Source organism: Camelina sativa, chromosome 3 (assembly GCF_030686135.1).
Source record: "Camelina sativa cultivar CO46 ecotype springtype chromosome 3, ASM3068613v1".
Classification (NCBI taxonomy): Eukaryota; Viridiplantae; Streptophyta; class Magnoliopsida; order Brassicales; family Brassicaceae; genus Camelina; species Camelina sativa.
The window spans coordinates 2,905,198-2,925,853 of record NC_141882.1 but is presented as its reverse complement, the minus strand read 5'-3'; the positions used below and the strand labels follow the sequence as shown (position 1 = coordinate 2,925,853).

The 20,656-nt window shown below is 38.7% G+C and overlaps 8 protein-coding genes, 1 non-coding gene and 1 pseudogene across 11 annotated transcripts; 4 read left to right on the top strand and 6 right to left on the bottom strand.

Moving 5' to 3' along the window:
* Nucleotides 1-8: 8 nt before the first annotated feature.
* LOC104765970 (uncharacterized) lies at nucleotides 9-2,238 on the bottom strand. Its single transcript, XM_010489769.3, has 9 exons — nucleotides 2,059-2,238; nucleotides 1,840-1,915; nucleotides 1,563-1,650; nucleotides 1,249-1,428; nucleotides 987-1,163; nucleotides 740-901; nucleotides 498-649; nucleotides 304-409; nucleotides 9-206 (listed from the first exon to the last, which is right to left on the bottom strand). Exons 2-9 carry the CDS (start codon nucleotides 1,881-1,883, stop codon nucleotides 195-197), a joined length of 921 nt encoding a protein of 306 aa, XP_010488071.1. The 5' UTR covers nucleotides 1,884-1,915; nucleotides 2,059-2,238; the 3' UTR covers nucleotides 9-194.
* Nucleotides 2,239-2,522: 284 nt separating this feature from the next.
* LOC104765939 (uncharacterized) lies at nucleotides 2,523-3,846 on the bottom strand. Its single transcript, XM_010489738.2, has 4 exons — nucleotides 3,711-3,846; nucleotides 3,356-3,578; nucleotides 2,988-3,145; nucleotides 2,523-2,878 (listed from the first exon to the last, which is right to left on the bottom strand). The coding sequence occupies exons 2-4, from the start codon at nucleotides 3,528-3,530 to the stop codon at nucleotides 2,771-2,773; spliced, it is 441 nt and encodes a 146-aa protein (XP_010488040.1). The 5' UTR covers nucleotides 3,531-3,578; nucleotides 3,711-3,846; the 3' UTR covers nucleotides 2,523-2,770.
* Nucleotides 3,847-4,242: 396 nt separating this feature from the next.
* Nucleotides 4,243-5,071, top strand: LOC104739364 (histone H4). Its single transcript, XM_010459686.3, has 2 exons — nucleotides 4,243-4,375; nucleotides 4,532-5,071. The coding sequence occupies exon 2, from the start codon at nucleotides 4,552-4,554 to the stop codon at nucleotides 4,861-4,863; it is 312 nt and encodes a 103-aa protein (XP_010457988.1). The 5' UTR covers nucleotides 4,243-4,375; nucleotides 4,532-4,551; the 3' UTR covers nucleotides 4,864-5,071.
* A 207-nt stretch (nucleotides 5,072-5,278) lies between these two features.
* On the bottom strand, nucleotides 5,279-10,004 carry LOC104765920 (calcium-transporting ATPase 1, endoplasmic reticulum-type). The gene is made up of 9 exons (XM_087508136.1): nucleotides 9,683-10,004; nucleotides 7,951-9,432; nucleotides 7,730-7,796; nucleotides 7,516-7,637; nucleotides 7,094-7,375; nucleotides 6,631-7,008; nucleotides 6,440-6,549; nucleotides 6,123-6,351; nucleotides 5,279-6,046 (listed from the first exon to the last, which is right to left on the bottom strand). The coding sequence occupies exons 2-9, from the start codon at nucleotides 9,361-9,363 to the stop codon at nucleotides 5,462-5,464; spliced, it is 3,186 nt and encodes a 1,061-aa protein (XP_087364262.1). The 5' UTR covers nucleotides 9,364-9,432; nucleotides 9,683-10,004; the 3' UTR covers nucleotides 5,279-5,461.
* Nucleotides 10,005-10,570: 566 nt separating this feature from the next.
* LOC104765912 (uncharacterized) lies at nucleotides 10,571-11,271 on the bottom strand. Its single transcript, XM_010489708.3, has 2 exons — nucleotides 11,133-11,271; nucleotides 10,571-11,036 (listed from the first exon to the last, which is right to left on the bottom strand). The coding sequence occupies exon 2, from the start codon at nucleotides 11,034-11,036 to the stop codon at nucleotides 10,680-10,682; it is 357 nt and encodes a 118-aa protein (XP_010488010.1). The 5' UTR covers nucleotides 11,133-11,271; the 3' UTR covers nucleotides 10,571-10,679.
* Nucleotides 11,272-11,809: 538 nt separating this feature from the next.
* Nucleotides 11,810-12,470, bottom strand: LOC104765902 (histone H2B.1). Its single transcript, XM_010489696.3, has one exon. The coding sequence runs from the start codon at nucleotides 12,468-12,470 to the stop codon at nucleotides 12,033-12,035; it is 438 nt and encodes a 145-aa protein (XP_010487998.1). The 3' UTR covers nucleotides 11,810-12,032.
* A 479-nt stretch (nucleotides 12,471-12,949) lies between these two features.
* On the top strand, nucleotides 12,950-14,408 carry LOC104765889 (small ribosomal subunit protein uS8z/uS8w). 2 transcript variants are annotated; one of them, XM_010489686.3, is made up of 4 exons: nucleotides 12,950-13,089; nucleotides 13,589-13,741; nucleotides 13,840-14,000; nucleotides 14,167-14,408. In XM_010489686.3, the coding sequence occupies exons 2-4, from the start codon at nucleotides 13,609-13,611 to the stop codon at nucleotides 14,263-14,265; spliced, it is 393 nt and encodes a 130-aa protein (XP_010487988.1). In that variant the 5' UTR covers nucleotides 12,950-13,089; nucleotides 13,589-13,608; the 3' UTR covers nucleotides 14,266-14,408. The 2 variants fall into 2 exon arrangements, with proteins under 2 accessions (XP_010487988.1, XP_010487980.1); XM_010489678.3 differs by having other exon boundaries at nucleotides 13,586-13,741.
* A 1,515-nt stretch (nucleotides 14,409-15,923) lies between these two features.
* TRNAH-GUG (transfer RNA histidin (anticodon GUG)) lies at nucleotides 15,924-15,995 on the top strand. Its single transcript has one exon. It is a non-coding gene; the product is annotated as a tRNA-His (tRNA).
* Nucleotides 15,996-16,884: 889 nt separating this feature from the next.
* Nucleotides 16,885-18,779, top strand: LOC104765878 (glutelin type-D 1). Its single transcript, XM_010489667.2, has 3 exons — nucleotides 16,885-17,251; nucleotides 17,658-18,378; nucleotides 18,472-18,779. Exons 1-3 carry the CDS (start codon nucleotides 17,056-17,058, stop codon nucleotides 18,623-18,625), a joined length of 1,071 nt encoding a protein of 356 aa, XP_010487969.2. The 5' UTR covers nucleotides 16,885-17,055; the 3' UTR covers nucleotides 18,626-18,779.
* Nucleotides 18,780-20,007: 1,228 nt separating this feature from the next.
* LOC109131338 (non-specific lipid-transfer protein 2P pseudogene) lies at nucleotides 20,008-20,448 on the bottom strand (annotated as a pseudogene). The gene has a single exon (XR_015586676.1). The product of XR_015586676.1 is annotated as a non-specific lipid-transfer protein 2P pseudogene (transcript).
* Between the last annotated feature and the right edge of the window lie 208 nt (nucleotides 20,449-20,656).

The following is a 20,656-nucleotide window of genomic DNA, read 5'->3' as shown; positions in this document are numbered from 1 at the left end:
AAATGAAGTTTCGGTGGTAACAAGCTAAATTTAGCTAAAGAGAAAAGGTCTCTTCCGAATTTTACTGCAAGAGCATGACCATGAACCAAATACTAAAACAGTAAAACTGCAAATTATGTGTTCTTACATTCATTACTTTCAATCATCATAACTTGGAAACAAAATTGGTGCAGTAACGCAGCAAAAGGAACCAGTCAGTGCCTTGTCTGCGAAAAATAAACAATACATTGTCAAAACACATAAGAAATTGAAAAGAAAATAACTGATAATACAGTAAAAAGAGTAAACAGTAAAACAATTTACCTTTCTTTTCTTGAAATTTCCTCCCCTTTTACGGCTTGCTGGCTGTTCACCATCCTTGTCAAGGAACTTGAATTCATCCATGAAATTCTCGGTTAGTCCAAGCAACCTGATTCAGTTAAACATGAGTGGATATCATCACATAAGGGACCAATCAAATATCAGACATTTTGGTTTCCAACCAAAGCAAGACATACCCGCTGCTTGATTTTAAGCGCTTCTCTCTCCTCTTATCCTCTTTAGTGCGAGGTGCCCGGGTGAAGAGCTCTTCTTCTGCTTGTTGTTGCCTTTCATATTGTGTTATGAACTTCTTCTGCTCCCTGCTCTCAGCCCCATAAAAGTCTCTGATCTGTTTATAATATACATTCACCCATTTAGTTCTAACATCAAATCAATCGCTACCAATATCAACTGAAAAGTTAGTTTTCTTCCAGCCTACCTCTTCAGGCTTGTCCTCGAGATCGTCCAACACATCTTTCCAGTAAGTATCTTCAGTGGCTCTTAAAAAGTGTTTCTCTTTTCTGGCAGCATTTCTTTCCTGTTTTGATGTCTTATCATCCATAGACATAGGAGCGAATTTCGGTGGCCGATAAACACCATCCTACATTATTTACAGAGGCAAACAGGTTAATGAAAAGAACATAAAACATATCTCTTCACAAGTGTTGGTGGATAGTAAAGTTCACCTCTTGATCATCCTCAGTTTTGTCAGCAAGTAAGTCTGGTTTAGGCTTATAATTTGAAAGATCTTCAGATTCTTGGGCAGCACCAGATCCCTTTCCCTCGGCTAGCTCAGTCACAGACCCACCGGTAGTAGTGAGCTTCTGAATCTGGTACTGAAGTTTTTTGTCTATGGGACGAATCTACACAAAACAAAAACAAGTTTAAGTACTACTCCATGACTTTTAGGGTGGTATAAAGTGTGTGAAAAAGACAAAAGATGCAAACCTTTTCCAGAAACATTCGTATCTCTACAAGGCTCCTTACAACAGGATGGCTATCAATAGATAATCCTTTTGTTTTCCTTAGGAGATAATATACAAGACATTGGCAATAACTTAGAAGTAACAGATGCTTGGCCTCTAGGTAACTTATCCCATCCGTGGTCGGAAAACTGTTGGCTTTTACCTATGATTTGCAAAATTAAGAAAGTCAGGATGCAGATGTCACAAAATGTGAAATTACCCTAAGATATATTAAGCCATCAATTCTTCGTAAACCAAATAAGTATCCAATAATGCTGTAATACAAGGACTACATACCTTAGCAGTGAGATCCTCCACTTTGCTCCTAACCACATCTAGACCATTCTTCATTTCTCTCAACACGGATGCTAGCTGTGGAGCTTCTCTGAGATAGTTACGATAACAAAACGAGACCAGTCAAAAAACATGAGACATATCTCTAAGAACACACAGAAGTTATTGGGAATTGAAGTGACTCATATCTTATTTTGAAGCTATATCCTTTTTTTTCCTTTTGGTTACAAGAGAAAACAATCTATGTTATCTTCTTCAAGATGGGATAAGCATAACTTACTTCTTTATTTTACCGACAAGGCCCGGATTTGCGATCTCCTCCATGATTCTCGTTCAGAACTTGACAGAAGATAAGTCTGTGAAAAAGGAAAACCAACCCTTGAATTTGAATACCAAATTGATGAAGAACTGAGCAACTATCCTAGATTAATCGAGCTCCGAGGAGGACACGGGACACCACATATAGCAGCGAAAGAGAGGCGACGAAGTAATAACTCACCGGAGATAGTGAACTTTACGGCGACAGAGAGAGAAAGAGAATCGATTAAAAGGTCACACGGCGGCACAGAGACAATTGAAACCCTCCCTACAAATTTTCCGACTATGCAAAAGGTTTATGTGATTGAGCTTTTAGGGCCCAATTAGCTTTATGGCCGAAAGGTTTATGTGATTTTGCTTTAGGGCCCAATAAGGGCGGCTGATCTTACTATGATACTATCTATCATTTTCCCCCTATCTTATCACACAAATCACAGATTTCGCCAAAATAATCAGTTTTCGTTGAGAATAAACAACACTGAGTTCTGATTCCATCCGTCTCTGATAAGACTCTCGACTAGACCACCAAATCTTCCATCTCTGCCTAAAACTACTTCATAAGGTGTAATAGCTGTCTGGCCGGCTCTACCGTTTTATAATTGGTCTTGAGTTAGATACTTAGATTACGTTGGAAGACAACAGCTCTGATACAACTGACCAACATGTTGTCTCGAAATAAACATCAACCATGGGTTTACAGAAAACGTGCATATAGAGAAGAAACATTTTCTACTGCCAAATACAAGAGTCACAATCATTGGACAAGTTCCAAAGGACACAATACCAAGGTTTCTTCAGCCTCCTGAGCACTATGCGTTATTACTTCTTACTCCCAAACCTCTGCGAATTGACTTGAGCTTACTACTCTGGTTGCCAAAAGAAGAGCGATGGGTTTACATACCATTTACCATTCTCTTCATCTCAGCTGATCTTCTAGGATCTGGTTCTTCAATCGCTCTCTCTGTCAGCACGTGCTTTATGCGACACATTGATCTCCTCACCTATATTGAGAGAGATGCAAACAAAGTTGACATTCATGTCCCATAGTGATGAAAACATCTTTTCATGACATATATGAACCACTTGACCAAATTGAATGATTCATTTTACCTTTGGAATGCGCTCAGGGTTAGGAAACTGCATGTTCTGAGCTTGAAGCATCTGACGCTGAGTCATCAACATGTTTTTCTCTTTGAGAAGAACATACCACAGCTTCTGAAGATCATCCCAAGACTTGAGGCGCAGTTCTGAAGCTTTCCAACCTCGACCTAACACCAATGGATTCCCCAAAAAAAAACCCCACATTAACAAAATGATTACTATAATTCTCTACAATTATAAGCCACAAACGAAACCCATAAGTTCACTTAGCACATTCTACTGAACCACATATCAGATTTGATAATGTTCAGAGTTATCATAGATATAATCATCAAAATGCATAAATGAATAAACTCTCTGAAGAGAGAAAAGCATACCGTAGACAACAGGCTTATCTTCGTCCTGGTTTCTGTCGAACTCAAAGAACTCTTCCAGAGGGTTTTTGGGAGTACGAATCGTGGAGGCAGCTGCTGCTGCTGCTGCTGTAGTTGACTCCGATCTCGCCGATGCAGCAGCCAAGAATCTCCTCCCGACAAATCTCGTTATAAACATGGTAACAACACAATTCCTGAGAGGTCACAGTTTATATAATCTCGTGACCTACCAAAGATCATCAACAGCAGCAATTTTTAAACACAATAATCGAGACTGGATAACAATTAGTTCAAAAAGTTCTACACAAGAAGAAAGTAATCACACATCTCGCAGAAGAATAAATAAGAGAACTCTCACCTGAGGTAGAGAAGAGGAACACAGTGAGACCAGTTTCACGGCGACGGTGACGGCCACAAAGAAATATGGAAAACCCTCTCTCGACGTTTTTTCCGAGAGACGATAGTTTAGGGCCTAATACTAACTTTTGGTTATTGGGCTATCTTTCCTTTTCTCTTTAGGGCCCAATAAGGTTGCCTTATCCAAAAAAAACACTTGTAGGCTTTGATCACAACTATTATTTATCTAAACCAAAATTATCGGCCGAATGTGTCATTCTTTGTGTATGTAAGAAGGCCAGAGATCCAATTTCCAACGTGTACTTGTAGCTTCGTTTCGACTAATTGGGCCTACTTTTACAAATAAAGCCTTTTTAGATAGAAGAAATCTTGGTTCTGTTCTGTTGTTGGATGAATTTCACACAATTTTCTTCTGAGAATGACGAAAACATCTACCACCGTCGATTTCGAGAATCGACGATCCATATTAGCTGTGAAGCTTTCACGCGGATCGCAATCTTGGTCCGTTGAAAGAGGATACATATCGAACGGCCAAAAATTATTCTTTGCGTATGCGACTCTCATTTATAAATGACTCGAAATCCTCATGTCTTTGTTGAAATTAACATTTCTTCGATTATCATTTCTTCTCTAGAGGTCTCATAAAGCTTTCGATCAAATCATCAGGTTGGTTATACATTTACATCTCTGACTTGCTTAGCCAAGATTTCATCTATTCTCAATTTTAATTGTTCGATTGTAATTTGTGGATTGATCTGGAAATAAATCTAGGGTTTTCTCTCTGTTCTTACTCTTTCTTTTGGGTCTTGTTGTTGTTCACAGATCTCTTTTGGAATTTGGAGATGTCAGGAAGAGGAAAGGGAGGGAAGGGATTGGGAAAGGGAGGAGCCAAGAGGCACAGGAAGGTTCTCAGAGATAACATTCAAGGTATCACCAAGCCTGCCATTCGTCGTCTTGCTCGCAGGGGTGGTGTCAAGCGTATCAGCGGTCTCATCTACGAGGAGACCAGAGGTGTCCTCAAGATCTTTCTCGAGAATGTCATCCGTGACGCCGTCACCTACACTGAGCACGCCAGGAGGAAGACGGTTACCGCCATGGATGTTGTCTACGCCTTGAAGAGGCAGGGCCGTACTCTCTACGGTTTCGGCGGTTAATCTGAGAATTATTAGGGTTTTGGAATTTGGGAAATTCTGGTTTCTGAGATCCGTGTTAATGGTTGATTAGTCATAAAAAAAAAGTAAATCTAGGAGATTAGCTACTGCTTTTGTTTTTTCTGTTGAAATGTTTTTGTTCTTAGCCAATGTGATGTAATGATGATGATGTAGTTTTTCTTCTTAGCCAATTTGCTCAATTTTTCTTCTTGCTCTTGGTATTGAGGTTCTTAAGATCAGATCTAAATCAGTTAAGCTACCGGGATTATTCTCACATGAAGAGAGATAGATTTGTACCTCAAAACAAAATCACCCAACCAAAATAACCAAATTGGTGTCTATAAGATTACACGAGTAACCAAACTGGTGTATATAAGATTACACGAGTAAATAAGCATAACAAATTAACAACGAAGGCTTGGTTGAAACATTCATCTCTATTTCGGGCTCTTTGTCCATGAACCAAATGTAGGAACATTTTTCTCAAACCAAAAATTATTGTTTAGGGGAGTTAAATACCCAACGCTGTGAGTTAAGCGACAAAAGTTAAATTTCAGCTAAAACTACGAGTCTAAATAATGTAATGCTTTTGATTGGATTCTTACTCCTCCTTTTGCTTAACAGAGGGAGTGCGAGGTGAGTAGCGGTAGCCACTGGTACACCTTCCTACAAACTTGAGCACTTCGTCTATCAGAATCACCGGAAGCGATACAGCCAGCACCAGCAGCCACTCGTTCAAGCTCAGTGGCACTATCCCAAAGACCTGAGCCAAGAATGGAACGTATAGTATCACAAAGTGGAGCCCAAAAGAGACCGCCATTGCCAGGAGCAGCCACGGGTTCACCCACGGTGGCATCGTCACCAGGCTGCCGTCTTCTGAGAGTGCGTTCAGGGAGTTGAACATCTCAATGGCCACCAACACTGAGAGGGAGAGTGTGGATGCCTTGATTTTCCCCTGCTGGAAATAGTCACAAGGGTTTGAATCGAATGAGAAAGTCTGAGACCCTGCTGTGAAAGGAGACACTTTGAAGCCTTCCCATGAAGAGCATTGTCCCCAATGAGCGAGCTGCGAATAGCTCACAAGGCTGTGACCGTCTTGGCTCAAGTCTATGCCCATGAAGCTGTTGTGTGTGTACCATATGATGAATACTCCCACTGTTGCTACTCCCACATACATTCCAATCACCTGTACCCATGATAGTCAGTTAGAAAAGCCAAATCCCCAGAAGATGAACAAGTGAGACAAATCGGTTTTTGCTTACCATATAGCGGAAGAGGATCCAGGCAGTGATAAGCGAGTCATCGCTCCTACGAGGAGGCTTCTTCATAATATCCTTGTCAGGGGGGTTGAATCCCAAAGCCGTAGCTGGAGGACCATCTGTTACAAGATTCACCCACAGAAGCTGAACCGGGATCATGCCTTCCGGGATTCCAAGAGCAGCTGTCAAGAATATTGATGCAACCTCACCGATGTTGGAAGAGATCATGTACCTTTTATTCATCATAGGCTTAGTATGCATAACTCAAGCAACCAATACGAAGAGGCATATATATGTGCGTGTAACATTAGAAGACTCACCTGATGAAGGCCTTCATGTTATTATAGATGGACCTGCCTTCACCAACAGCTGCAACAATAGTGCTGAAATTATCATCTGCCAACACCATGTCAGATGCCTCTTTTGCTACCTGCAAAAACCCCGGAGCTTTAGAAAACGGACAGAGCTATAATCATACCGTGGTTGCAGAAGGGAGAAGAGGGACAATTACCTCTGTTCCAGAAATGCCCATAGCGACACCAATATCAGCCAACTTCAGGGCAGGAGCATCATTGACTCCATCTCCAGTCATGGCAACCACTTCTCCATCATCTTTAAGTAACCTGACAATCTCTTGTTTTTGTTTGGGTTCAGCCCGAGAGAACAAGAGCCCTCCAGTCTGTCTAAGATGATTCTTCTGATCTTGGACATCCATAAATTCTTTTCCTGTCAAGCTTCTTGAGGAGATATCTTCACCTGCTTCAAATACGCCAATTTCACGACAGATAGCTTCCGCTGTGCTCTTGTTGTCTCCGGTAATAACCATGACCCGAATACCTGCTGTTCGGCAGTCTGCAATGGCTTGGCGCACCTCTTTCCTTGGGGGATCCTTCAAACATTGAAAAGCTAGAGCATGAATAATCGCCAAAGAGGAACAAGACAGAACCAAAAATGTCATGGTGACCGTGTCTCACCCTTAGACCAACAAATCCAACGAATGTTAGATTGGATTCGATAGAAGAATAATTGGACGGGTTGAGAAGTTGCTGGTGAGCAGGATGGTCTTCACTGCCATCATAAGTAGCAAAACCTGATGGAACATCTGTGTACGCAAATCCGAGACATCTTAATGCACCCAGGGACATATCATGTAGGCTTTGTAAAATAAGATCCCTTGAGTATTGGTCAAGTTCGTGAACGGAACCATCAAGTAACTGAATACGTGTACTTCTTTCCAATAAATTTTCTACCGCACCCTGAAAATTATGAAATTGGTTCACTTAGATGCTCAAAAAAAAGAGGGAAACATGGTTTTCTTGACTACTAACATCCATTCAAGAGAACCAAAGCACAAGCCATATAACCATAGATATATACTAAATAATGAAAAACAGACCTTAACCAGTAGCAGTTTCTTTCCTGAGATGGAATCCACCATAACTCCCATTGATTTCCGGTCACGGTCGAACTCAAGAGTGGCAATCCGTTGCTCTAATTCACTCCATCGCCGACAACAACCTTTCATAATGTTAAAAAAAGGTAATATACAGAAGTTTAGCATCTGTAAAACTTTATCAACATGAGTAAAAAAATTAATTCAGAATACATACGTAAGACATCGCCGTTAGACGACGCTTTAATTAATCCTTCGGGAAAACCCATTTTCTCAACCAAAACCTGCTCAATGAAACAAAAAACACCAATAGATAGAAAAATGCAGATTAAGACACTTAACACATGTTGAAATTGGACAAAAATGAACAAAAGAAATCTTTTAAGTCTGTCTAATTAAGAAGAGAAAGGTGCAAGCAAATTGAGTTGACCGTTTTACCTTCAAAGCTGCCTCAGTAGGCATTCCCCTAGACACAAACTGCTGATCAGATTGCTCGACACTAGCATCGTTGCATATGGCAGCAATTTTGGCGATCATCTGAAGATTTGCATCCATCCGACCCACTGGCCAATCTTCAATCTTTCCATCTCGAGGATCAAATGAGGTCCCCTCAACATTGAAAGATCGAAGGGTTCCAATCCTAGAACCCATAGCAACAAGCTTTGAAACAGCCATCTGATTGGTTGTTAGAGTTCCAGTTTTGTCAGAGCATATCACGGTGGTGCATCCAAGAGTCTCCACACTGGGTAACTTTCTGACCAGAGCGTTCTTTTGAGCCATCTTCCGTGTGCCAAGAGCCAAACATGTGGTAATAACTGCTGGGAGACCTTCTGGAATCGCAGCAACTGCCAACGCTACAGCAATTTCAAAGTAATATGTGCACTTCTCGAAGGAGAACTTAAAGTTTCTGGGCCAGCCATCAACATACTCCCAGGAGAGGAAGTACTTGACATTGATGAGCCACACTAGCGCACAAATTAAACCAATGATCATAGTCAGAACTTCCCCAAACTCGTTAAGTTTTTTCTTCAGAGGGGTATCTTCCTCATGCTGTGCAGCTTCCTGAATTTGTGAGTGAACCCTTCCAATCTCAGTATTCATTCCAGTGTCTGTAACTAAGCATATGCAGTTCCCATTCACAACGGTGGTTCCAGCAAACACCATGCATTTCTTTCCTTGAATATCAGCATTCTCATCAACAGGCTTGGTGGTTTTGCTGACTGCCTCACTCTCTCCTGTTAAGGACCCCTGCTCGATTCTCAGAGTTGAGCTGATCAAAGCAACCACACGCATATCAGCAGGCACCTTATCACCAACCCTTAGTTCCACAATGTCACCGGGAACAAGCTCCTTTGCAGGCAAACTGGATACCTTGGTGCCATCACGCATGACAGTAGCTTGCTGAGACTGAATCTCTTTCAAAGCTTCCAAGGCCTTCTCGGCATTAGTTTCTTGCCAGATCCCAACAATGGCATTAACAATCAAGATGAGAAAAATGACAAGCGGCTCAACAAAAGCGGTGATACCCATCTCACCACCTTCGTCGCCATCAAAGAAGGCCAAGACAAAGGAAATAACAGCGGCCGCCAAAAGAATACGAACCAATGTATCATTGAACTGCTCCAATATCAGCTTAAAAATAGAAGTGCCCTCAGGCTTCTCTAACTCATTCAAACCATAGATCTGATGTCGCTTCAACACCTCATCAGTACTCAACCCTTTCTCACGACTAACACCAAAATGCTCTTCGCATTCGGCGACATCTTTAGCCCAAGCAGGAAAAGTATCCGAATTAACGGGTGTAGAATTTAAGCTCTCCTTCTTCCCGAGATCTTCTGATCCTTTCCCCATGGATTCCCCACTAGCAGAGACAGATTCGCTAAATTATGCCAAGGGAACCACTAGCAGAGACTGGTTCTACTGCAATTATCCACGAAAATATAATCATATTGAGAACGAATTTTATACAGACATGAGAAAAGATCCTCTGAATTGCTGAGAAATTAGAAAAAAACTTCGCTCTAAGAAACTCAATTAGAAAAACTGAAATTATCATCATCATCTAAAAAAAAGTATAAAAGGAATACGACTGGATCGACGAATCTAAAGAGAGAATCAGTCCTAGACTATAAAATTCAAAGGATGAGATCTGAATCAAGAGAAGGATTACATGGTACAAGAGAAGACGGAAGGAAACAATCAATCGAGTTGAAGAAGATGCAGTGCGAAGCCAAAGCAAATCAGGAGCTAAGAGAGAAAGAAACTTCCCGCTGCAAGCAATCGCAGGGCCGTTCTGACGAGGGTGACGTCTCTATCTGATATATTCTCTCCTTTAAGCAGATATGTTATTGTTGAAGCCCAATTGTCACTGTTTCAGTATGATGTTGCTTCTACTATTTTGGGCCTAAATATTTTCCATTGATTGACACGTAGTATTAATTTGTGTAATTTTGCAACTTAACCTAGCTTGGTTTAGTTTCGTTTAATTTGTCAACAATTTACTTACATATATGCATATTATATACAACACGAGTAGGACGTTCGATGTCACTAGTAATAGTACAAAGTACAAACAAAACAACTGAATTTTGGTTTTAGAGCATTACCAAGATCTTAATAATCTTGTAAATGTGTTATGTGTATTATGTATACTTTATACTAATTACATTTTCAAGGGATTCTAATGCAACATTAATTCTGTGACAGTGTGACAATATCTACGGCAGACAGAGATACTGAAGCCAATATAGAGTTCGAAAATGATGACCAAGTTAGTGGGTTTGTAAATGACGTTGTTAGTGTTTAAACGCTGGAATCCGAGAAAGAGACCAAATTATAACCAACAATAGAGAAATTAGTCTAGGTCCGAAACGTTTTGGACCTTTTGGTTAAAATGTGTACAAGGTATATATATAGTTCAATGGTGACATATCCGATGATGGCCAAAACGGAATGTCAAAGATTGTGGATACCATTTGATTGTGTTTAAGTCGGATCTAAGAGATAGATACGTTTAACTCTCTATCTTAAAATTTTTTGAAGAATGTCATACAGTATATTTCTACGACGGATCTTATCATGTCTTAATTTGGAAAAAGGAAACGGTGAATGTTTGTTTATGTAACTGAACACAAAAATTATTAAATACTTTACAATTTTGTTTTGGTTTATAAATCATCCGCATTCTCCGTGCCAATACACGATCGGATCAAACAGGCCGACGCCGTGACCATAACCGCAGCAAAGATCGAAGGCACAAACGAATCAAAACGCGATCTCTTCACCATGCTAGACGGCACGCACACACTCTCCCCAGCAAAATCCACAGGAATCTTTACGAATCCATCTCCTCCTCCGCACGAGGACGACACCGTAGACACAAACGCCATCTCAGGAGCAAACGAGGCGACAGCGACAGTGAACATTAGAAGAACAGTCCACGTGGCAGCCTGAGTGATGACCGGCCAACGGTCCGAGACTCTCCGTAGAAACGGCTCCATTAACGACGGAATACGATGGTACATCTTGATCAAAGAAAAATATAAGAAAAGGTGTTTTGTTGTATGCGAGCGAGAAAACGAAAAGATTGTGGGAATGGGGATGGATGACCAAAACCAAACCTTGTTTGATGGGTGCGTGCGCGGTTTATGTGTTTGGAAAATGGGGAGGAAGGGCTGCTCTTCTTTGCACGTTTAACTAACTGCTCTTCTTCTTTCCCCCATAGACAAACCAACTACTAATTACGGAACTGCCCCTTTTTGAACTCTTCTCTTCGTTTTTGCCCCTTCGTTTCCGGGTATTCTCCTTCCCCTTCGAGACTCCCACGTATTCCCCCAATTACAACTTTGTTTAATTAACAATTGGGTATTAGTAGGTTTTTATTATTTGGCTTTGTTTGTTGGCTTCAGAGACGTGTTGTCCTGTATTTTTTTTTTTTTGTATAAACAAATATCATCTGGAATCAAAACTCTTCTTTTCTTCAGAATTCAGATATTTGGTTCTGTATTATTTAGCTTAAGGAGGATAGAAGAAATTTAATAATGATTATGACACTTATGAAATGCTTTATTGTAGGTTCACCAAAAACTCTTCATCAATGTTAAGTGCGTTCACCTAAACCTAATAATGCTTACTTAAGTCCTCCGTGTGACATGACGATTGCGATTCGTGAAAACTAAGCTACTAATTTCAATTTTGTTTACCATTTTAATGTCTTCCAGTTACAATACGAAGTTGCAAATTCGAATTGGACTCTGTTCTTTATAGGAATGTAAGAGCAATACTTGGCTAAAATATGGATTAAAAAGGAAATATATATTTTAAATAAGAAACTGCAAATCCATCATCCCAATTGGTAAATCGAAATGAAAAACATTACAATATATCATAAAAGCAGTGAATTAAAAGAACCTAGTTACATAAACAAGATACGAACTTTAAAGCCACCAAAGCATCTAATTCCCTACTACATAGCAAATCGAAATCCCTAAAAGAAAAACCCTAGACCAAATTCAATTCCTTCAAGAGCTGGTAAACTTGGTCACGGCCTTAGTACCCTCAGAGACGGCGTGTTTAGCGAGTTCACCGGGGAGGACAAGTCTGACAGCAGTCTGGATCTCGCGAGAAGTAATCGTCGGCTTCTTGTTGTACCTTGCGAGCTTGGAAGACTCCTGAGCAAGCTTCTCGAAGATATCGTTGATGAAGCTGTTCATGATCCCCATGGCTTTGCTCGAGATCCCGATATCTGGATGAACCTGCTTCAGCACCTTGAATATGTAGATCTTGTAGGTTTCGATGTTCTTCTTGGATCTCTTCTTCTTCTTGTCTCCAGCCTCCTTCGTCGGTGGCAGTTTCTTTCCGGCCTTTGGTTTCTTCTCTGCCGGAGCTTTCTCGGCGGCCTTGTTCTCTTCCGCCGCGGGCTTCTTCTCGGCTGGCTTCTTCTCGGCTCTTGGTGCCATTATCTCGATTTGACGACTCTCGGGGGTGGAAATAGAGTAAAGTTGCTAATCGGATAAGTTGTTGTAGTGGTGGTGGTGGTGCTTGTTTAGATCTCTCTTGAGGGTTTTTAGTATATATAAAGAAGGAACCGTCGTATTCTATTGGCTAATTGCATTTCACGAGGATCGTTGACGTGGATGATTTTCATTCGTTTAGATTGATCGACTTTTAAAAATAAGATCTGACGGCTGAGAGCGAGAGAATGATTACTTCTATTTTATTGGCTAACAGCACTTGACGCGGATAACTGACGTGTACACTTTATAATTCATTAGATTGATCAATTGTTAAATGCGATCTGACGGCTGAGAGCGCATTCGCCACATATCATCCACTAGGTCGGATGATCCGACCCAAAACGCAATTGCCCAGTTAATAGCTTTGACAGGCTTCAATGGTCGTGTAATAAAGAAGCCCATTGGGCTTAAAACGCATCATATCAGACACATTTCATTTGGTTTCTATGATTTTTCTCGGGTATAAAATCTAATGAGAAAACCCTAGCTCACCTTCTCTTCTTCCTCTATTTGCTTTTCTCCGTCCCTGAGTGCCTCAGCCACTCGAGCTCCAAATCTTAAGGTACAATCGTCTTCACTAAACTACTCGCTCAGATTCTCTGATCTCCTTATAGAATTTTCAGAAGTGAGCGATTGCTAATTGTTCGTGAGTTTGTTTATTCTCTTGTTTCGCTTCCGAGAATTTTAGGATCTTAGAGCTTTTTGTTTGTTTTGGTGATGTAACATAGCATTTTCATAGTGAACTTAGGAACGATTGCGTATTCATCAGTCTTAGCTTCGTATTCTCTCTGTATATGCATTTTCTGGAGTGTAACCATGAGACCTCTGTGTCTTAGTGATTTCGTTTTGCATTTACAAGTTCTTACTTATCCCCATTGAAGTCAATCTTCGTGATGCTTAGTTCTGTGCATTGTATCATGAAGTACTTACAGTAAGGTCGTATCTGTTTTGAACCAAAGATCAGAATTTAAATGCTCTGCATATTTTGTCTGTTTTAGTTATTTGACTCTTTTTTTTTTTAATAACTCATGCTCATGTTTCCTGTTTGACTTGTTTAGTAGAGGATTGAGCTAAGGGCAAGATGGTGAGAATCAGTGTTCTTAACGATGCTCTCAAGAGCATGTACAATGCTGAGAAACGAGGCAAGAGGCAGGTCATGATCAGGCCATCCTCAAAAGTCATTATCAAGTTTCTGATTGTCATGCAGAAGCACGGTATGATGATGTCTCCCATTAGGTTTTTTACATAGAGATTCCTCAAGATTCTTAGGTGTCGGTTCTCTAAATTTGTTGTGGTTACCAATCATGTGCAGGTTACATCGGTGAGTTTGAGTATGTTGATGACCACAGATCTGGCAAGATCGTCGTTGAATTGAACGGAAGGTTGAACAAGTGTGGTGTTATCAGCCCACGTTTTGATGTTGGTGTCAAGGAAATTGAAGGTTGGACTGCCCGTTTGCTCCCTTCTAGACAGGTTCGCTCTTCTCACTCACTTTTCCATGGCCTTAATATTAACTATATATGATCAAGCATTGAGAATGTTGTAGAATCACTTTGCAAACTGTACCAATACATCAGTGTTAGTAGTTTGTGTACTTGTCTTAATGGTATTAATGGATTTAAGCCACTGAAATGTGCAGTTTGGGTACATCGTCCTGACTACCTCTGCTGGTATTATGGACCATGAAGAAGCCCGAAGGAAGAATGTCGGAGGCAAGGTTCTCGGCTTCTTCTATTGAAGTATTATTTATGGGGAAAGAGATTTTCATTGAGTTATATGTAACTTTTGTTTTCCATTTTCTATGAAACTACCTTTGTTGTTCTTTCGAATTTTGTGTTAACTTTGATGGATAGTTCTTAAAATTACTCTTTTTGGTTTGAAGCTCTTTAAGATTCAGTTGGACTTCGGATGCATTCGTCATCTTGAATAACTGCTAAACTCTCTACAATTTATCCTTACCTCTTACGCTTCATTTAGATTTACGAGCTCGTCTCTGTAACCTTAGTTTCTAAATGTACAAAATAATCTTGATCGTAATATTGTGTGTTCTCTACTAATGCAATAACTCATATACAGTCAGGTTTAAAGCGTACGAGACTATTTAGACCAGCTGTGAAGTGCGGAAACTCCTCAATACTTGAGGTCATTGAGAAGTCATATAGAAAATGTTAATTTCATTAACCAACAAAGCTTTTTCATAAATTAGACACAAAAAGTGACAAATCCATTGTTGTTATCAATTATCATCAAGAATCGTGGAAACCAAAAAAAAAAAACTCTTCAAGAAACAAAGAACAAACTGCCAAAGGAACATAGTTGCCCAATTTCTAATTCTAGTTTTCTCCCATAATCGACCACACCTTATTAGAAAATGGTTTACGGATCACTCTTCCCTCTCCAGCCAAATCTCAGCCGCCGTCTCATTTCATCTCCAGGACCGTGAGCTCGGAAATACCTTCATGTAATTAGTTATGTAAGAGATAAAAAAGAGAGAGAGAGAGAGAGAGGAAAGTTTGATGAGGAGCATCCATTGTTGATATTGGCCTTTACGACCTCATCAAAAGAGAAGCCAAATGGAGAGGAGACCTTTCGTTTGGGGTTTATAGACCAAAAAAGTGGTCATTTGAGAGAGGATCTTCGAAAGCATATGCTTTGAACCATTAACTTAGCTGACCTGAGACCCGTTATTCCTACTTTTGATTTTCTTCTTTTTTCACTTTTTTGTTAAAATATTTAAAATGGAGTATTAATTATTGAGACGAGTAACATGGGTTGCTCGCCACACGAAAGTAGAAAGAAAGTGAGGTTCTCTTTTCTTCGCCTAGTTGTTTCTCATTGGACTGCTTCCAACTGTTCGATCTGTCTACTTGACGGGGTTACCAAAAGGGGCTCAGTTTTATTATTTTCACTTGGCAATTAGGTTATGTTGGTAGTCTCTCCACGTATTTTATATGAACATTTCAAAGTATGTGGCGGTCGGCTAACCTGTCATCACTTTGTTTGTAATCTTGGTACATCTTTAATTTTTATCAGTTTCAGATTTATTCTCCGTTTATGAAACGTGCGTGCATATATATTTATTCACTAACCAAGTCATTGTCTCAAGCTGGTGGAAAGGATACGTTACTGACGTTAGACTTGATATGATTTTGTACCTTTTTCAATTTAAGGTCTTCAATTTCTTAAAGCAAATTTCGTGTTTTGAGTTTACAAGAAAATAAATTAACATTCCACCAACAGTCAGTGTACAAAAGTGTTACTAAATACATGATTTAGGTCAGTTGTCTAAGGAGATGGGAATTCGCATATACAGTATTACACACAAGTGCATAACCGTGAGATAAACAGAGTAGTTTTGTGGTTAAATTTATGTTAGTGATACTAAAAATCAACTAAGTGGCTGTAGTTTAGTGGTAAGAATTCCACGTTGTGGCCGTGGAGACCTGGGCTCGAATCCCAGCAGCCACACTTGTTTTTTTTTTTTTTTTTTTACATTTTTTCTTCCCCACATGGGCATGTGAATTGGTTTCTGTTAAAGCCCTATAAGTAAGAAATGACAATGATGGGCTTAAATATCCTCTTGTGGGGGAGAGAGATAACGTAAGCGTTAGGAATATGTAAGAGTTTGATATAAATATAATATAGAGTACACATAAATTCGTTTGCCGTTGAAAAAAAATACATTCTTAATTAAGTTAAACTAATCCTTAAAAAACAAAGAAATTTCAACTTATTCATCACGTTGCTTGTTTGAGAATTAAATAAAATTTTAAAACAGACTGGATAAAATCCTTTATTTTATTTTTTGACAATAAGAAAATTACGTTTAAGAACTTAGATAATATACAATCCTGTCAGCAGATCCCATCCATTAAAAAAATTAACGAAATAAATAAGAAAAAGCAGTGATTAGCATACAACGAGATATGACGTCAAAAAAAAAAAGATTAGATAAGATTTTTCAATACAGCCTTTTCAATCCTATCTTGGTAACGAATAAAAAGGAAATCATAATCTAAAGATTACTAAACTGGAAACAAATAAAGGATTCGATTTTCATCCTATATAGTGTATACAGAATACAGTACTAACACTTTTGGTAGAATATATATTTTTTTTGTCAACAATTTTTGGTAGAATATATTTATTGTATTAAAATAATTAAAAAAAACGAAGAACGTGATGGATTAACAAGAATAATCTTCTCCTAAAGGCATCTTTATTGGTAGTCAAAATCAATAATTATATGGAAACGTAATTAATTAATAAGATCGTGGGAATAAAGTAATGGATAAAACTTGGATTAAAACGTTAATTAAGATAATTATCTACAAGTAAAAAAAATATCTTTGTTTTCGCCGAGTCAGTCTCTGTTTTAGTAACGGATGGACACTCTTAAGCCTCTCCTATAAATAAACGTGTCGCATCTCTTTATTCACATCATCACATTATCAAAATTGACTACTCCTCCTTTACCAAAAAAAAATCTTCTTCTTTTTACTCTTTTCATCGTCCTTGAAAAAAAAAAATGGAGTTGGATCTTTCACCTAAGCTGCCGAAGAAGGTGTACGGAGGAGATGGTGGATCGTACTTTGCTTGGTGCCCAGAAGAGTTGCCGATGCTTAAACAGGGTAACATTGGTGCTGCTAAGCTTGCTCTTGAGAAGCATGGCTTCGCTATCCCTCGTTACTCTGATTCCTCTAAGGTCGCTTATGTTCTTCAAGGTTCGTTTTTTTTTCCTGATCTTCTTCTTAAAAGTTGTCGACTTTACTCCGATCCATGTTTTTTGTATTATGGGTTCGATCGATTTTGTAGCTCTGCTTTGATTTTTGAGGGTTTTGATCCTTGTTTCTTCAAAAAGTTGGCAACTTTATGGTGATTCATGCATATTCATTACTCTGATTGGGTTTATTGTGATCCTGATTCTACGATCTGTTAGCTGATTTAAAACTGTGAATAGTGAAGAATATGATAGTCAAAATAGATCATGACTACTGTGTGCCAGAAAAAGGAGTAGTCTTTTGCTGTTTTTGTTATGCTTAATCACGTTTTCATCGTTTGATCTAATAGCCTCGCGTGTAAGGAATTAAAAGCTTCTTACTTTACCTTTTTTTTTTATATTGATTTCAGGATCTGGAACTGCTGGAATTGTCCTCCCTGAGCAGGAGGAGAAGGTGATCGAAATCAAGCAAGGTGATTCGATTGCTCTTCCCTTTGGTGTGGTCACATGGTGGTTCAACAACCAGGATACGGAGCTTGTTATCCTCTTTCTCGGTGAAACCCACAAGGGTCACAAAGCAGGACAGTTCACTGAGTTTTATCTCACTGGCTCAAACGGTATCTTCACCGGTTTCTCCACTGAGTTTGTAGGCAGAGCCTGGGACCTTGATGAGAACACCGTGAAGAAACTCGTTGGTTCTCAAACCGGTAATGGCATTGTGAAGCTTGATGCGAGTTTCAAGATGCCACAGCCCAAGAAGGAGCACCGTGATGGGTTTGTCTTGAACTGTTTGGAGGCTCCTCTTGATGTTGACATCAAGGATGGAGGCAGGGTCGTTGTCTTGAACACCAAGAACCTTCCTTTGGTTGGAGAGGTTGGGTTTGGAGCTGATCTTGTTCGGATCGATGCCCATTCCATGTGCTCGCCTGGTTTCTCTTGTGACTCGGCTCTTCAGGTGACTTACATTGTGGGTGGAAGTGGAAGAGTCCAGGTGGTTGGTGCTGATGGGAAAAGAGTTCTTGAGACTCATATCAAAGCTGGTTCTCTCTTCATTGTGCCAAGGTTCTTTGTGGTTTCAAAGATTGCTGATTCTGATGGCATGTCTTGGTTCTCCATTGTCACTACTCCTGAGTAAGAACTTTGTCTCTCTACAGTATCCCTTTTGATTTTTTAGATTGAATGAAACTAAAAAGTTTGTAACTATTCTCTTTGTGTTTTATGTAGTCCAATTTTCACACATTTGGCTGGAAGGACATCGGTGTGGAAGGCTTTGTCACCAGAGGTTCTGCAGGCGGCGTTTAAGGTGACTCCGGAGGTGGAGAACTCTTTCCGTTCAAAGAGAACTGCTGACGCCATTTTCTTCCCTCCTTCCAACTGAAGAAGAAGAAGAAAGTAAAGGAGAACAAGAACCAGCTTTTCTTTTCTTTTTATCTTTGATCTTCTTTTTTTTAAAAATATGATTTTGGGTTTTTTTTGTTTTCCTGGACCGGTTCTTCTTCTCATTGATAAAATAAAATAAAAAGCATTTTATATATGATGAGTCTTCGAAGAAACCTGATTCAAAATAAATTCGTCATCAACTAGTTAAAAATAAGTTTTCTCTTAAAAAACAAAGCATAATACACTATACTGACGTGATAAACTCCATATGATGAAACATTGTTGCATATGATTTTTATAACTATAACATTCAGAATTATTTTATAAATATTTTAAAATTTCAACAAGTAGCATTACAAGCCACTAAAATATTTTTAGCAGCTGACAAATATGGACCACCAATCCGTGGATCTTTTAAATAATCACAAAAACACGATTGCCTATCTTTTAATATCATGCAACATTCGGTTGAGCCTTGTAGTGCTGATAGACATGGTATAAGATCAGTCACAGCGCATGCCGCTTTCTCCTCTGCTTTTGTTGGAGCCAGAGCTGAAATAACAAACGCGATGAAAAGAAGTGTTATGAACTTCATCATCATGTCTTGTATCTTAAAACCTCTTTTAATCTCTACCTAATTTTATTTTTTGTTTTGTTTAGAAAATGTCCGAAATATTGATTATGAGATTTGTTTAGAGATTTAAATTTATAAGTAAATATATATAGTATTTTTTAAAAGATTGATTTTGTGTGAAGTAAATATATACGTATATTGTTTTAAATTTATGATTAGGATTTCTATCATTAGGATTTTTAAAGTTTAAACTTTAAAGTTTAGAATTTATGATTTAGGGTTTTGAGTTAGGTTAAGGGTTTGGGGTATAGAGTTTGAGATTTTGTGTTTAGGATGTGAAATTAGTATTATTTAACTAACAAAACATATAAACATGTAAGTTATTTTTTTTAATTGTTTGGAAAAATTTAGAAATTTATTTGATGACCCTATGAACACTCAAATGTATTTAAAATAAAATTTGATTAAATGTTATAATTTCTTTTTTGAATATTATTTTCTTACTTTGCAATAGATTTGCGATGACTCTCGCAATTCCATCACAAATCTCTTGAAATTTTGCAATGGATACTGTTATCGCAAAACCGTCGCAAATTTGCAATGGATTTGCTAGGAATGTTAATATATCTTGCAAATTCCTCGCAAATTTGCGATGGATTTCCGGAGACACATTCCCTCATAAATTTGCTAGTGACTTTATGTTTGTAGCAGAGACCTCGCAATTCTATCTCAAATTTGCTAGGGATAGTTTCCCTCGCAAATGTTCCTAGCAAATTGTTTTTCTCGTAGTGATGATAAACTCCAAATGATAAATATTATCAAATATGATTGTGCTAATTATTACATTATAAATTATGTTATTAATATTTGAAACTTCAACAGTTAGGAATATGTATGCCACAAGCCGCTATGACTCTTTTAGCAGCTCCAATATACTGACTAATGGGTGGACTAAGCAAGTATTTACACAAACATGACTGTTGTTCTTTTAATTTTTTGCAACATTCCGTTGATGGTGGACTTTCAGTTATTATTGCATGCTTACATATTTGAAGATCTTCCAAATGGCAAGCGGCTTTCACCTCTTCCCCTGAAACTATTTTTCTTGTCAGAACCATAGACAACAAAACAGAGGCAGTGAATACTAATGTAATGAACTTCATGTCTTGTAACCTTATTAATGACTCCCTTATGTCTAACTCTATTTTGATTGCTTAAAAATGTTTGAGATTTTGATTATGAGATGTTTAAAGGTTGGTGAAGCTATATATAGAAGGGTGTGAGAGTTGGAAGAATATTCGAGAATAGGCAAGGCCGCAAGGGTGCTTTTAGCTAGTGTATTTTGTCTTCCTTTTTTCTTTATTTTTTTTTTTTTTAGTGACAACTTTTTTTAAATAAAAATGTATAAACACATTTAGATTGTGTCACATGTAGGCAATTCTTTGGAACTGCAAT